Here is a 15,041-nt window from a genome sequence, read left to right on the forward strand (position 1 = left end):
GCACGTTTCAGTTCATCTTGGGTGAGGGCTCCTCGCTGCAATGGTTTCTGTTTCTTGCTCCGGCAGTAGTTGTCCACGTAGCGGAATACGAATGCGACCGTTCGTTGTAGCTTCGTCCACGAGTTGAGACGGGAAATCTTAATCGGAACGTTCACACGTGTTGTGAAGTGACACATCAAGTTGCTTTCTGAGCGGAGTTCTACTTTTGTCGGCGTAATCGGGCGTTGGACTGGTCACATTTCTTCAGAATCGAAGAGGAAACTTGGTCCCCGGAACCACGGATTATCCGTTGAAAGTTGTGGCCCACTATTCCACTTGGTTGCTTGGTCGGCGACGTTTAGTTTAGTGGGGACCCACCCTCACTCCGTCGGATCGGTGGCTGTTAGGATTTCCCCTATTCGACAGGCAACGAACTTATTGTACCGTCGGTGATCGGACCGCATCCAGGATAACACGGTACTTGAATCACTCCATAGGATTCTTTGAGAAATCGGCAGCTGGGAGTGGTAGCTTTGAAGAGTTTCCAACATTCGAATCCCCAGAACCGCGGCTTTCAATTCGAGTCGCGGGATGGAGAGGGTCTTAAGTGGGGCAACCTTCGTTTTCGAGCCGATGAGTGCCACTTCTACCGCACTGCTTGTCTCCAAGCGCAAGTATGCTGCTTCACTGGAGTCACAGAAAATGTGCATCTGCAAACAGTTAGTGTTTTTTGGGATTGCAGATCGAAAGTAGCATCTAGGAATGCGCAGTTTTTCCAGTTTTGGAAACAGACTCGTCCACTGCTGCCACCGTTCGTATAAATCTTCGGATATAGTCTCGTCCCAGTCTGTACCTCTGGCCCAGATGTCCTGAATAAGGATTTTGCCGTGAACGAGAAAGAACGAGATCAGCCCTAGTGGATCGAAGAGCGTCATAACCACTTTGACGACCTCGCGCTTCGATGGAATGTGTCCTTGTTCCAGTACCGATCGAAGATCATCTCTCAGCGCGAAAGAATAAGTGAATACGTCCTCTCTGGGCAGCCACTTCATCCCCAGTACCGACTCAAATATTCCTCCTCTTTCTAACGACAAGTGTTTGCTATCTCCTTCGACAACTTCACCAATTCCTCGCAGAACCTCCACTTTGTTGGACAGGAAGTGCCGCAAAGTAAAACCGCCTTTAGTGTGCAGCATCTTTACCTCATTCACCACCTCTATCGCTTCGTCGATTGTTCTGAAGCTATCCAAATAGTCGTCCACGTAATGCTTATCGACAATTGCCGCAGCAGCTCGAGGGAATTCCGTGGAAAATTCTTGGGCGTTTCGATTTTTCACGTATTGGGCCGAGGTTGGAGAACAGGTCGACTCAAAAGTGGCCACGTCCATGACGTAGACTTGCGGATAATCGGTGGGCTAATCACGGAATATAAACCGTTGAGACTGGCAGTCAGGAAACGGTATTCTTATCTGGTGAAACATCTCCATCAAATCTCCGCAAATGGCGACGGGAAATTGTCGAAATTGACAGAGGACTTTCGGCAGTGGAGTCAGTAGATCCGGTCCTTTAAGGAGCTTGGAGTTGAAGGAGGTTTCTCCTACTTTAGCCGCCGCGTGCCAAATTAGCCTAACCTTGTCCGGCTTTTTTAGACTGGTCACGACACCTAGTGGAAGGTACCAGACGCGACTAGCGTCAACGGAAGTCAATTCGGCGAGGGAAGCTTTGTGCGCATAGCCTTTGCGCTGATAGTCAGCTATCTGTTCCCGCACACGTCTAGCCAGCAGTGGATCTTTTTGGAGTTTTCGTTCCAAAGCTTCCAGCCGCCGAACAGCCATTGGATAGCTGTCGGGGAAAGCCGGGTCGTCCACCTTCCAGAGCAATCCCGCTTCGAAGCGGGAACCATCCATCGTTCGTCGTGTCGTCTCACGGAGGATTCTATTCGCGCGTTTGTCTTCTTCAGACTCTAGCTTTTCATTTGAAACGGTCACTCCTGCACTCTCAAGTGTGAAATAATCGCGCATTTGCTCGTTCATTTCCTGATCATGACTGGGCGCCGCCGCCACGTGGAAGTTGACGAAAACTTGGGGGGCTGATTGACCTGGAATACACCCGTAGATACTCCATACTAAGCGGCACTTGGCCCCAATAGGATCATGTTTACCCCCTTCGCGAAGCTTAAGTGGAACACATAGCCTGAGATTGTCTAGCCCGATCAGAAGCTTTGGTTGAACAAGTTCGTAATCATTTACTGGGAGGTCGCGCAAGTGAGGAAATCGTTGAGAGAGTTCACGGTAGTTTAGAGTCTGAGATGGCAGTACCAAGCTACTAACTGTCCGGGCATGGACCAGTTTGTACCTGGAAGAATTATTTTTTCCCGAGATTTCAGCCTCAATGACGCGCGACTTTGTTTCGATTCGCTTGACATTTCCTGTCCATTGAAGAGTAAGTGCTTTCGTCGGACCCGAAACACCCAGTTTGTCCGCGACGGAATCCTCTATCAGTGTGTACGATGAACCCTCATCGATAAAGGCAAACACAGTTAGTGATTTCCCATTTCCAAAGAGAGTGACCGGTAAGATGCGGAAGAGCGGCCACGAGAGCTCACAAAATGTTACATGGCTTGCTGATATGTTGACATCAGCAGAAGCAGGGAAAGAGTGAAGTAGTATGTGGTGTTTTTGCCGACACCCTTCTATTCCGCAACCTTGCCATGACCTACAGGGCCATTTGCCGTGGCTGTTGTTGCACGAGCTTCCAGCGCTCATCCAAGTTGGCCGACTTGAACTGCCGACAATCTGCTACCCGGTGCCCGTCTCGCCCACAGGATGCGCAAGGCTTAGCTGGTTTGCTTGAGCTTACATGTGATCCGCCCGAAGTTGAAGGGTTTGATAAATCAGGAGTGTGGGTATGAATAGACCCTGTATCTTTTTGCTTCCGCTAAAGTAACCGTCGAAAGTAACTTCACTTGCTGCGTCTACTAGTCCCGACATGGAATTACCGAACGTTTCCAGGTTTACTGTCCGAAAGTGGCTTTTGTAGGTGACCCAGTCCAGTCGTATCGAGCCCGGTAACTTTTCCACTAATTCTCGCATCAAGACCGGATTTGAAATATGATCACTCTGATCGGCTGCGACGAGGTGGTCCACAAGGTTCTGCACCGAAATGCCAAAATCAATCAAGGTATCCAGTCGGTCATGCTTAGGCGCCGACACGTGATGAATCTTGTCGATTAGTGAATGGATCAAAAGTTCGGGTCGCCGGTAGAGCGTGCGCAGAGTCTTTATGACATGTGGCACCCTTGACGGTAAAAGCAATCGGCTCTTAACCGTATCCAAAGCTCGGCCACGTAAACACTTCTGAAGGCGGATGAGGTTTTCTGCATCCGTGTACCCGCAGGCGATTGTAGACTGCTGGAAGCTGCTGATAAAGATGGGCCAGTCTTCAGGATTTCCACTGAATATTGGTAACTCTTTGCCCAGTACTTGGCGCGCAGCGAGGTGTTGCTGTGTAAGCATAGCAGGAACCGAATCCGTCGCCTGTCTACCGCCGGGTTCTTGTCTGGATGCATGTTGATTATCCCGATTAGGTTTCGTGTGGATTTGTGGAGTTGATTTGGCCCTATTACCAAATTCACCAGAAAATTCTGACTGCTGCCGAGGTGAGTGGTTACTTTTCAAAGAATGTTCACTCCTATCTAAATGTTCCGCACCAGTTTGATGGTCGAGCCAATCAGACACAATTTGACTGGAATCCGGAATCGATCGACTTTTACTACCTTTTGCTGCTTGCCGAATAATTTCCTGCCGCTTTTGCATCGACTCTCTCCTCAGTTGAGACTGCATCACTTTAAGTTCCTTCTCCTCCTTCAACTTGCGTTCGCGTAGGATTTTTTGTTCTATTGCCAGCTTCTTTTTCTCTTCGAATTGACGTTCAGATTCTTCTAGTTCCTTCTTTTTCATCTCTGCCTGCTCAAGCAGCTCTTGCTCCTGATGACGAAGTTGCTCTTCTGCAATCTTCAACTGGGCTTCCATCATAGTCGCTCGCACGCTCGACGAGACACTAGCAACCGACGTTGCTTGTTGCTTACTTTTCTTCGAACTCGCCCTTGTAACACGAGCAGGCTGTATGTTAACAGCGGAAAGTGGACGTGATTTGGAACTTGTTCCTTGCTTACTGATACACGTTTTACAAATGTATTGGTTATCTTGGAGTTCATCCTTATCGTTGACACCTGCACATTCGAGGTGTTCCCAGCGCTTGCAGACACTGCATTCTATCATCTCAGCCTCCGCGCTATCCGGGGCATCGCAGGACTGGCAGTTGAGTGGACTTACTCGACGGTCTTTCACCATATCGTTACTCCGACACAACATGGTACAAAATTCTTAAAGAATGTACGGGTGAAGTTGTGGGGTTTGACGGATTTCTCCAAATCTCGACAGCAAACGCGAAATGTTGTCTGCGATTAGCTTTAAGCTAAAATTAAATAATTTTATTTTCACGTTAATCATTCCTAATTTTAATTCACTTACAATTTTGGTAAACCGACTATATACGGGTTAACGCGGTGAGTCGTCGGTTTCTCTAATTGATCCTGGATGATTTTAGGCTAAGTTAGGTTAAGATAGATTGTTTGCTTAGTTTTAGATTAATTTTAGGTAAATTCCACTTACTTTTACTCTCGTAGGATAAGTATAGCGGTAAGTTTAATGTAGGTAAATCAATTATGGTATGGAATAATATTTAATAAGTATTAATTTAAATGAATATGATTATTATGATCAGGCACTGCACGAGTCCGCTTTCTTTGCACGTTTTTGCTCTCCTCGTTTTGTTTTTATCTCGGTTTTATGACAGTTCTTGATCCGTTCTGTCGGTCAACGAGCTGAAGTGGTCAGCGATGGTCAGTAGAAGCGTTGCGTTTGGACAGCGCTGCTGCAACGGGGGGTTCGTCACCACATAATGTTTATTTAATTTTTAGTGTTATTTCCGTTCATCTATCTACTCTATTCATGAGTAAAGGTTCAGAAACAAATTATACTATTTTGAACGATAATCGAAAGAAACAACCAGAGGAAATCATCCTAGAGGAAGTTATTCGTGACAGCCTACATTGTAAGGCCAAATCTCAAATAAAAGCAAATAAGTGACGACAGAAAACTCTCTTTGAATGGGAAAATTGTCTCCGGCATTCAAACAGCCGTAATGAATATTTAGTTGATGTTAAGTTTCGTTCTGTTGTTATCTCTAGGGAAATTCACGAACAAACAACTCAAGTGGGAAGTCGTTCCTTCGGACAAATTTTTATTCGCTGAGAGCTAGCATAAGGTTTTTTGGTTTGTTTAGTTCAACGAATTTGCAAGCATTTAAAAACTTTTTGGTTTCTCTGACGCAAGTTAAGAAAAAACAGCTCCCAGGGGGTTGAGATGCATTGTACAAACTCGTCCTACGGCATGTAATATATAGCATGGCGTCACGAAGCGAAAAAACACACACTTACAGATACAATACCAAGTCTGTGCACCTTGTCGCGGAATGGCAGTGTTCCGGAAGCCGGCTAGAATCCCAAAGACACCACCCCACCTCGAATCCCCTTAAACCACTTTCAGAATCCGTTGTTTGCGGCACATTTTATATCAGAAATGGCTCGCAGGGATTCGGTTTTTGTTCAATGTTAACATCCGGCTGCCAGTCCGCCTGTGTGCTCGCTTACACTTGAAACAGAAGTACACACTTTTCACCGTTTAACTTTGATGCCGGTGAAAAGCCATAAGAAGTGAGCTTCTGAAGTGTTTTCTGTTATTCAGATTGTACTTGAAAAGTAGCATTTAGTCTGCCGAGGAGAGTCTCCTGATATCGTGAATCGGTTGATTAAATTTGTGGTTTCCGATTAGTTCAGTTGTTGGATTAATGGAAAACAACTTCTTGTGTGCAAAATGTCTCCACTCTCTAGTTTTAAATTTATTTTTTATTTCACAATGAGAAATCATACACACCAACACAGTGCAGTGGTTCCAAATCTTTCTGGCTTCGCGATCAGTACGCACAAAGAGCTACGCCTTCCTCTTTGCGAAGCATAAAGAACTTCGTGGCCCTTCAAAGAATTTGTGTTTATCAGTCCCATATCGTCTTGCACGGCTAATTTTTTGATGTCTTGGTCTTGCAGAATGTTTGAACGTCCGTTTTTTTCAGAGGTATATATACAAAATTGTTGGTCTCGGTCCCCCGATTGGAACCACTACACTTGTATTTGAATCAAAATTGCGAAGCTGAAAGAACTCCCACTTTCCTAGAATTTTTTAATACCTACTTGTAGACCGCCGGGACATGTTGCTTCGACTGGGATTCCTTGCTGTGCCACTTAATTTAAACCGGGCTGGAACCACTTTAGCTGCTGAGTCCCGTGCTTCGAACGTCATCACACACGATGCCACCACGATGAATCCTTGAACGATACAGTGAAAAATAGAATAAGCTCTGGAAGATGAAAATGTATTTATTTAAAAATCTAGTATCCTCAAACATTCTAATGCTAACGGGGTACGGGTAAAGTTTAGTATTCATATCACGAATCAGCCGCAATTTTCGACATCATGTCAATAGGTGACGGAAGAGGAAAATTTGACCCCTGCTCACAAGATGGCGGTATCAAATCGTGTGACGCCCCAGATAAGGGAGAACTATCGAAAGACTGTCTTTTCATCATTATGGTTTTTCGTTGATTGAGAAAATATGACGAAAAACAAATGCAGTTCAATGCAGTTCTCTCACGAAACGCGATCGCTTTACCGGATATTACACGAAAGGATAGCATTCAATTCCCCACTGTGCTTAAACTTTTCGCAGAGTTTGAACAAAGTTGAAAAGTTCATCAAACAAACTTCCATTATCTACGAACAGTATCGAACGGTTTTAGAATAGTTTAGCTCTCTGAATACGTTTCCCTACTTCTCGTACTGGACTACCGCTGTGATAGACGAAAACTTTCACTGGGAAACCAAAAATATGCATAGATATATGGGATCATTCAAATATCACGCAGCGCGCTCGAGGAAGGAGGTGGGTATTCAGGGGAGCGTTACACTGCGCGGGGCTGCAAAATTATTTTACGTGTTTATTGAAAATTGCCAAGTTTCATGTTACGTAATTTATAAATGTTACCTATACACAATTGAATAAACAGCACTGTTTGCTTACAATTCTATCCGGTGTAAATCTACAATTAATTGCACTAAAACTTTTCTCTCCTGAAAACAGTAACATACAACCAGGAGTGGCCAGCTACATTTCGCTGCAGTAGCTTTTAAACGATTTATATGAGTTGCACTTTTTGGCGCCAAGAGACTACTCTTTGCAATCCCTACCATTCGCTGCAAAAGCAAACAGATAAAGTCGTGCTCTACAAGCAGTGACGGATGTTCACTCTATTTCTGTCCCCATGGATTACATTCGCAAACATTTAATATATAGCAAGTAGGTAGCACAAGGGTACCGTGAGAAAGTTTGATAAGGATTTATGAGTTCATTAAACGTAATTTTCTGCCTGCACGATAAATGATTCCGAACACGTACCCTGGACCTGCATCCCACCTTCCGGTGACACCACGCATCTAGTTTTGTCCTGGCCTAGTAAATCCTTCATCCTTTACGGTGTCTTCCGGTTTGTTCATGGTCGAACGAAACTGTAGAAGCAACACGTCTTGCTTGGAGATTAAAGTGTACGGAAGGGCCTGGGGGTTTTAACCGTATACTAAATGGCGCAAAACGAGACGAGGGGATAAAATGCTTTGGAAGTATATGTAAGCTCTGCTGCCACCCGGGTTGGAATACAGCCAAAAGTGAGTATCGGCTATACATAGACATGCGAAAGAAATCTTTTTCAACTTGAACTCTCTTTAACCTGTTACAGAGGATTATAAAAGTGTTTCAGAAGCTCATAACATAAAATGTTACCGAAACCGTTTGCAATTTATTTTTGTGTAAAGCTCAAATAATACATCATTAGGAACTTAATCTAGGTTACGATCGTTTGAGTAATTGTTCCTCTCTGAAAAATAATTTTCATTTGTTACAAGCAGATACTTTGTCCCAAATTTATTTATAAATGTAAGGTAGGGAACCTATTTTAAGCAACTTATGGAGCCTCCTATGAGACGAAATACTCGAAATGTCTAAGGTGAAATACAAACATAAGCATATCAATTTGCTTACTACCTTACTCTCTGTCAGCGTCGGCACTTGTTTTGAGATTGTAAAACTGCTTTAGCAAATACCTCGCAAAAGGACTTAAACGAAATTTATCTTTGTGGATGGATACCATTCGACTGGATGCTGATAATATAAAGAACAAATCACCAGCATTCGATGTGAAGCGTAAAGTTACACCTAATAAATTAAAATTTCGCCAGATATTTTCATTAGGACCATTAGATGACGAATTAATAAATAAAATCGCAATACACTCTGATATCTATCTTTCATTTGCGTTTCGATAGCGCAAGCACGACACCACACAGATCGGTGTGAATAGCATGAGAATAGAATATCTTATTGTCGTGAGACCTTGTCATTGAGCTTTTGTCAGACGCCCACGAAAACAATAATTTGACGTTAATTTTTGATTACGACCATGAGCTAGTAACTGATTACAGACATACATTTTTTACTTGGTGGGTTAAGGCTAGGGTTTTTTTTCTATTAAGGTTCGTCACCAATGTTATCGCAATAGCACCCACTTACCACCTACTCCCATGATGATAGGTCCAACGTAGGATAAATTGTTTAGGTGTAATCCACGGTGTTCGTTTTTCACACGAATCGTTGACGTGCTGTTGCTCTTCACATCGGACAACGAAGGAAAATTATTGGCGTAATATCCTGTAAAAACAGAAAACAAAATTGATTTTTCAGCTATTTTAAATGTATATTTTTAGTTTCGCTATTTTTCCGACATGGTTCGGAATTTTTTTCTTTGTCGTAGCTGCTGAATTCCGGAAAAGATTACAAATCTTACGCAAATACAATTTCATGTGATAATGTAAACGTAATAATTTCTTATTCGTTCATGTGAAATTTAAGTGCTTTTTTATTTATGAAAGGTCAACTGAAAATTTCGTTTTTGAAGTATTGGCATAGAATTCAAATTGGCTTCGAACATAAAGTTAGAATTCCATTTTAAACAGTCAATGAAAATGAAAAATAACCTAACTTTTGTGTAGAAATTCTTGTACGAGCACATCAGTTGTCAGTTATATGGTGATTTTATCATGTTTCAGAATTGTTTCACAGATACGGTTTGACATTGAGTCGATTATTCATTTTTTTTTCGAAATTCCACTCGGCCCTTACACATCTCTCAAACTAACAAAATGTTTCAATCTTCCATCCACCGCTGTAAGCCCACCTTGCCTAAATTCCCCAAGGGTTCACGATGGGATTAAAGTCCGAGCTACGAGCTGGTCAGTTCATAACCTGGATGTTTCTTTTGAAAAACCATGACAAATATTTATTGCTTACGTGAATGGTAGTATTATCATGCTGGAAGATAAAATTGTTATCCAAGATATCTCTTATAAATGGTACCAACATACACTAAGGTCGCTTTTTACGCGGGGGATACATGCCGCGTAAAAAAATCGCGTAAATTCCGGAATCCGCGTAAAAAAACCTGCGTTAATTTTGCAATCCGAGTGAAGATGAATCGAAATCCGAGCAAAAAAAACGCGTAAATTCCGGAATCCGCGTAAAAAAACGCGTAAAAAGCGACCTTAGTGTACTGTCAAGCACTTCATAACCCTCGTAGTTCATCCTTGTCGAACTTGTGGCGATAAAAGTTTTCGCTCTCCTTGAAAACGTAGCCATCACCATTAGACTTCCACCTGCAAAATTCCTGTTCAATTTCATTTGGGAATTTCTCTAAAGATTATCTTGCCAATAGTCGAGACCATCATAATTTAACATTTCTAGAAATACCTTTTATGATGAACGCTGCTTTTCCATCCACAAACCACAACCCAGAAGCACGTATTATTTGCCTTTCCGCTTCTAATTTCCACAACTAACACAGACAAATGTCTTCGTCTTCCTTACCTGCGATAAAGTTTGTTTCTTTGTTTTGCATTTAGTATAAACTAGAGATACTCAGAGAGAGAGAGAGAGAGAGAGAGAGAGATTGGTGATGGAAAAAAAATTGGCAACTAGGTTTCACACACACTTAAATTTTTTTTTCCGGATCTCGGTAATTTTTGCCGAGAACGGCACCACTGAGTGCTCGGTTAGAAAAAAATGACAGCTGTCACATTTTTTCGAAAATCTCGGTTCAACCTAACTGAAGTTTCGGCACAAAATATTAACGAGCCGAAATGTTAGTTAGGTGAATCGAGATTCACGAAAAAATGTGACAGCTGTCATTATTTTTTTAACCGAGCACTCAGTGGTGCCGTTCCCGGCAATAAATTACCGAGACCCGGCAAAAAATTTTAAGTGTGCATGTCAGAGGTTTTTTTTTAAGGGGGGGATTTGTTAGTAGCTTAAGTATTTATGATAAATATTAGTAAATAATGAGTATGTGTGTCCAATCACATATGGTGACTTCTCAACACTGTTAGAAATTTGTAATTTTAATTGTTAGGATTTGTTTGCTTTCGCAATTAGAACTTATCATTCGTAGGGATTTAAACCTACTTGTCAGAAAAGGGGAAGTAAACTAACAACTAACTTAATTGCTAACTTATTGGCTATAAAGAGAGCTTATCGTAGCAATTGAGGATTGCAACGATTTTTGTCGAAAATTGTTAATAATTTTATTTGACATAGCTTCTAATGGTTCAACACCAGTAAGTCTATGTAATTCGAGTGTACCAAACCAAGGAGGACGCTTCAAAATCATTTTCAGAATTTTATTCTGAGCCCTTTGGAGCATTTTCTTCCTTGTTGAACAGCAACTTGACCAGATTGGTACAGCATAAAGCATTGCTGGTCTAAAAATTTGTTTGTTAATCAAAAGTTTGTTCTTTAAACAAAGTTTAGAATTCCTGTTAATGAGAGGATTTAACATCTCGTATATTTGATGCACTTGGTTTGTATACTCTCAATGTGCTCTTTGAAAATAAGTTTTTCACATGTCAGAGGTGCTAGATCTCTTCTCAAAGTGAAATGTTGACTATCTTTTCCGTTCGACTCGTTTAACTGATAGTGACGGTGGAAGTCCTGGAGAATAATATTTATTTTGTTTGTTGACCTTATAAAAGGTTTGTGAACCACCAATTGCAAGTAACTGTGATAAAGCAATTTTGAAGCATTCTCAATTCATTGTTTAGCAATAGAACAAGAAAAACGTGTGAAAATAAATATATCTTTTATTGAACCGGATTGCAATACCTCTCAATGTGTTACCTTTTTTGTTCGTTTGCCTTGTATTTTGACATGTTCGTTTGGCCCACAATGTTTTCTTCGCATATCTCTCCCTCTGAGTATTGCTATTATAAACCGTGTAAACCAGTTGTCCAGATCCTCGAAAAATTTGAAAAATACGTCTTCTGGCTGAGGAAAGGTTAGTCCTTACTTAATTCCGAATCATTAAGATTTCCAGTCTCTCTAAGCTGACTATTACAGTTACGGTTTCGGTTCGAAATTTTGGAGCAACCCATTTGTCTTCTTTCTGATGCCATATTTTGGACTCTTCCAGAGAAATCCTCTCACCAGTTTTTTCCTCTATCATTGCTTTTTGTTAACTCCAGGTCGAGTTATGTATATTTATTCCTATAAAAAAACTGCCTCAAACTGTTATGACAGGTAGCCAATATGTTTAAATATTAGTTAGATAACTACTAAATTTCGTTCTAGAATTTTAAACATGTTTTAGCAAAAAAAGCGCTAATGGTGATTCAAAAACAAAATAATCAACACAGAAATAGTCATAGCAGGACTTTCTGGGATCAGAAATTGTTCGTGCTGGGAGAATGAATTGAATTGAAAATAGAATTGGAGCATATTTTATATCATCGTTCGCCAAAGCCAGCTTGTCATATGCAACCAGCTGACCCTTTATTTTAATAGTTTTAAACATTCCTTATTGGTATCCAAAGATTGGCCTTGTGAATTGTTTTTACTCCACCAATGTATGTTTGCGAAAGTTAAAATTTCTTTGCTCAGAAAGAAAACTTTATTTACACAAAATTGTTCAAATTATTTTTTAGTTGGTTACTTCACTGATCTTAGCCGACCGAACTTAGTGATCTTTGTGACAGTGCCAACTGAATATTTGGATGGGATTTATTATAATGATAAATATTCGCCATAAACTTGATAGCCTTAAAATCTCCTTTGAATGAAATTCACAAAAAATTCCGAAAACTCTTGAAATACTTTGCTAATTTTCTAAGTTTTTCGGTAATTAGGTGTGTAGTACTTGAAAACAAATTGTCCAAATTTATGACTTATGCCGGTTCCAAAACGAGTTGAAAATGATTTTGCTGACTCAGAGAAATATTGCTTTTACCCGGAGACCCGAAAACTAGTTCCCAGGCCCGGAGAAAATTCGCGTTCATCTGGAGAACCGGAGATCACCTCCCAAACCCGGAGACTTCGGGTGATACCCGGAGGGATGGCAACCCTACTCATATTGGGTGGTATTCGGTCATTTTCAACTGTATTCAAGAAACAAGAAACTGTCCAAGATGGATTGTTAAATGTCACGTGGAGTCAATTCCTGGCCTTTGTGTATCATTTTGTTCTGAAGATACCTATATTAATTGGTATTCGGCAGATTTTGGCTGTTTTCCAAAAAAAAATAGTGTCTGAGTTAAACTATAGGTTTCTGTACATTATCACGATTATGGAAATATCCACACTGGGTGGTATTTGGTCACGTTCGACTGTTTATCAGACACCGGAATTCGCCATTTTGGATTTTCTTTAGGTGGTAATCAGTCACTTTCGGCTGTTTTCCAGACACCGGAACTCACCATATTAGAATAAAAAATGGCGTCTGGAGTCGATTTTTGACTGCTGATCATGCCAAATTGGGTTCCATTTATTTGATTAGTTCTTGATTTGTGCAGAAATTTGTGTTTTATTTGTATGGGACTCCCTCCTAGTGGTGTCAAACGGTCACAGAAATATTTATTGATCCTAAAAACCTCCTCATGTCAAACTTGGTTACATTTGCTTTATTAGTTCTTGAATTATAAGCAATTCTTGCTGGAACCGTCCCACTGCACAATGGTCCAGAAATCGAATTTAGGGGGAAATTTGGGTCTAGAGCTCTATAGCAACATTTTAGAGAAAAACTTTCTTCTACAAAGTTGTTACATATGATAAAGCGCTTATTGAAAAATTATCAAAAATTAGGATGACCAACATTTTCAATGCAATCAAGTATCTAACTTTTTTATCTTTGTAGATAGAAGAAAAATTTGTTCTACAATGTTATAGCTTCATTAATTTTAAGTAACTTTGTCAAATAAAGTTTTTCTCTATCTTTGAAAACAACCGATTTATATTGAAAAAACATATTTTACGCTCTAACCAAGAGCTTTTTGATTTAAAATGACTCTCTGCATCTTTTAAAATCATCAGAATACAAATATTTTGAAAAATGTTTAAATTAGAATTTTCATAAAAAAATTAATCTACCATAAAAAATCATTTTTCATTTCTCCATCCTGGATTTTTTTAAAAAGTTGCGTATTAACGTCAAGTTTCTTTAAAAAAAAATAAAACAAAATTCAACTCTTTTTTTTTAAATTGAAATTTAATGTTTATTTTTAATTTTTTTTGGTCAAAAAAAATTTTTTTTCGTACAGTGTATATTTTTTATGGTGCATTTTTAATTCCCTACAACACAACTCATTCTCAGACAGTTTTTCTATACAACATACGGTTTCTGGGCTACAATGCTTCGAATAAAACCTGTGCCAAAGGCATACCGTGCTGGATCGGAACCCGTACAGCATCGAAATCCGTACACCTTGATGTTTTTCTTCAGTTTTAAGCATTATAAAAGTGAAAATTCATATGATAGTTACATGTACATATCCGTTGAGTTGTTGGCTTTCTGTTAAATTAAACTATGCGCCAGTAGGCCATGAAATAAAAATATTAAAAATGAAAAATCAATCGTGTATCGGTTTCAGTTGTCATTTCGTTGTATCGTTAGAGAATTTACTAAGGAAACGTTCTTCAGATAAAAGCGATTTTCAAGTGGGATATAAGTGTTTTACTCTGTGATTTTTTTTAAAATTGATGGAAAAGGTAAGTCTTTGTCATTTTCAAGCTGTGTATTGTCTAATAAATAGTGTAAATTGTATTTATTCAACAAAAACTGTGCCGAACGGATTTTGATTATTGTTATTTGCTTGAATCGAAATCCGTACAGCGTGTGTATCATGCATATATAGTTGAACTTTTTTCTTGTTTTCAGCATATAATGGAAGAAAACAAGCATAAATATACGGCAAACAATTTCAAACGAGCTGTGATTGAGGTGCGCAAGGGAAAGTCGTACCGGGAAGCTTCGAGATGTTCCGGCGTTCCGGTTACTACGAAACGCTACGAAAATTGAACTATTTCAGCTGATATCAAAATTTAGAAAACCGTGTGAAACTTTAGGAGCCAGTTGATCCTCAAAATATATTTATTCGTTAATTTGAAGATAAATTATAAATAAAAGATGTTCATTTTTGTACATCTATTTCTATACGGAGTTTGATTTATTGTTTTATGGACTTTGATCCAGTCTATATCGCGTGTGTGCGGATTTCAAAAGTGTACGGGTTTTGATTCAGACAAAAAACTGTGTACGGATTTCGATTCAAAACATGTTCTATTTAAACATGATTTTTTCGAGTTTCGGAGTGATATTAATCATTTTGCTTGAAAATAGTGATAACATATATGTAGACCTATAACTAAACATGTCAGTTTAAAGCAATATGTGATTTCTTGATTTTATATTGACCGTCGAAGATTATCATGTTTCGCACCATCAACCTCGATGGATCCAGATTAATTCCTTTCCACTAACACTAATCCCTTCCTTTGATACTTGTGGATGATGCAGA

The 15,041-nt window shown here is 40.0% G+C and overlaps 1 protein-coding gene across 3 annotated transcripts in view; it reads right to left on the reverse strand.

Moving 5' to 3' along the window:
- LOC129721129 (uncharacterized) overlaps positions 1–15,041 on the reverse strand; it is a 102,696-nt gene that overhangs the window by 58,754 nt on the left and 28,901 nt on the right. For all 3 annotated transcript variants that reach the window (XM_055673309.1, XM_055673307.1, XM_055673308.1), the window contains 2 exons: positions 8,719–8,856; positions 6,290–6,424 (listed from right to left, as the gene is read on the reverse strand). In XM_055673309.1, the coding sequence (XP_055529284.1) occupies positions 6,290–6,424; positions 8,719–8,856 (273 nt within the window). The remainder of the gene's footprint in view (positions 1–6,289; positions 6,425–8,718; positions 8,857–15,041) is intronic.

This window comes from Wyeomyia smithii, chromosome 2, assembly GCF_029784165.1.
Source record: "Wyeomyia smithii strain HCP4-BCI-WySm-NY-G18 chromosome 2, ASM2978416v1, whole genome shotgun sequence".
NCBI lineage: Eukaryota > Metazoa > Arthropoda > Insecta > Diptera > Culicidae > Wyeomyia > Wyeomyia smithii.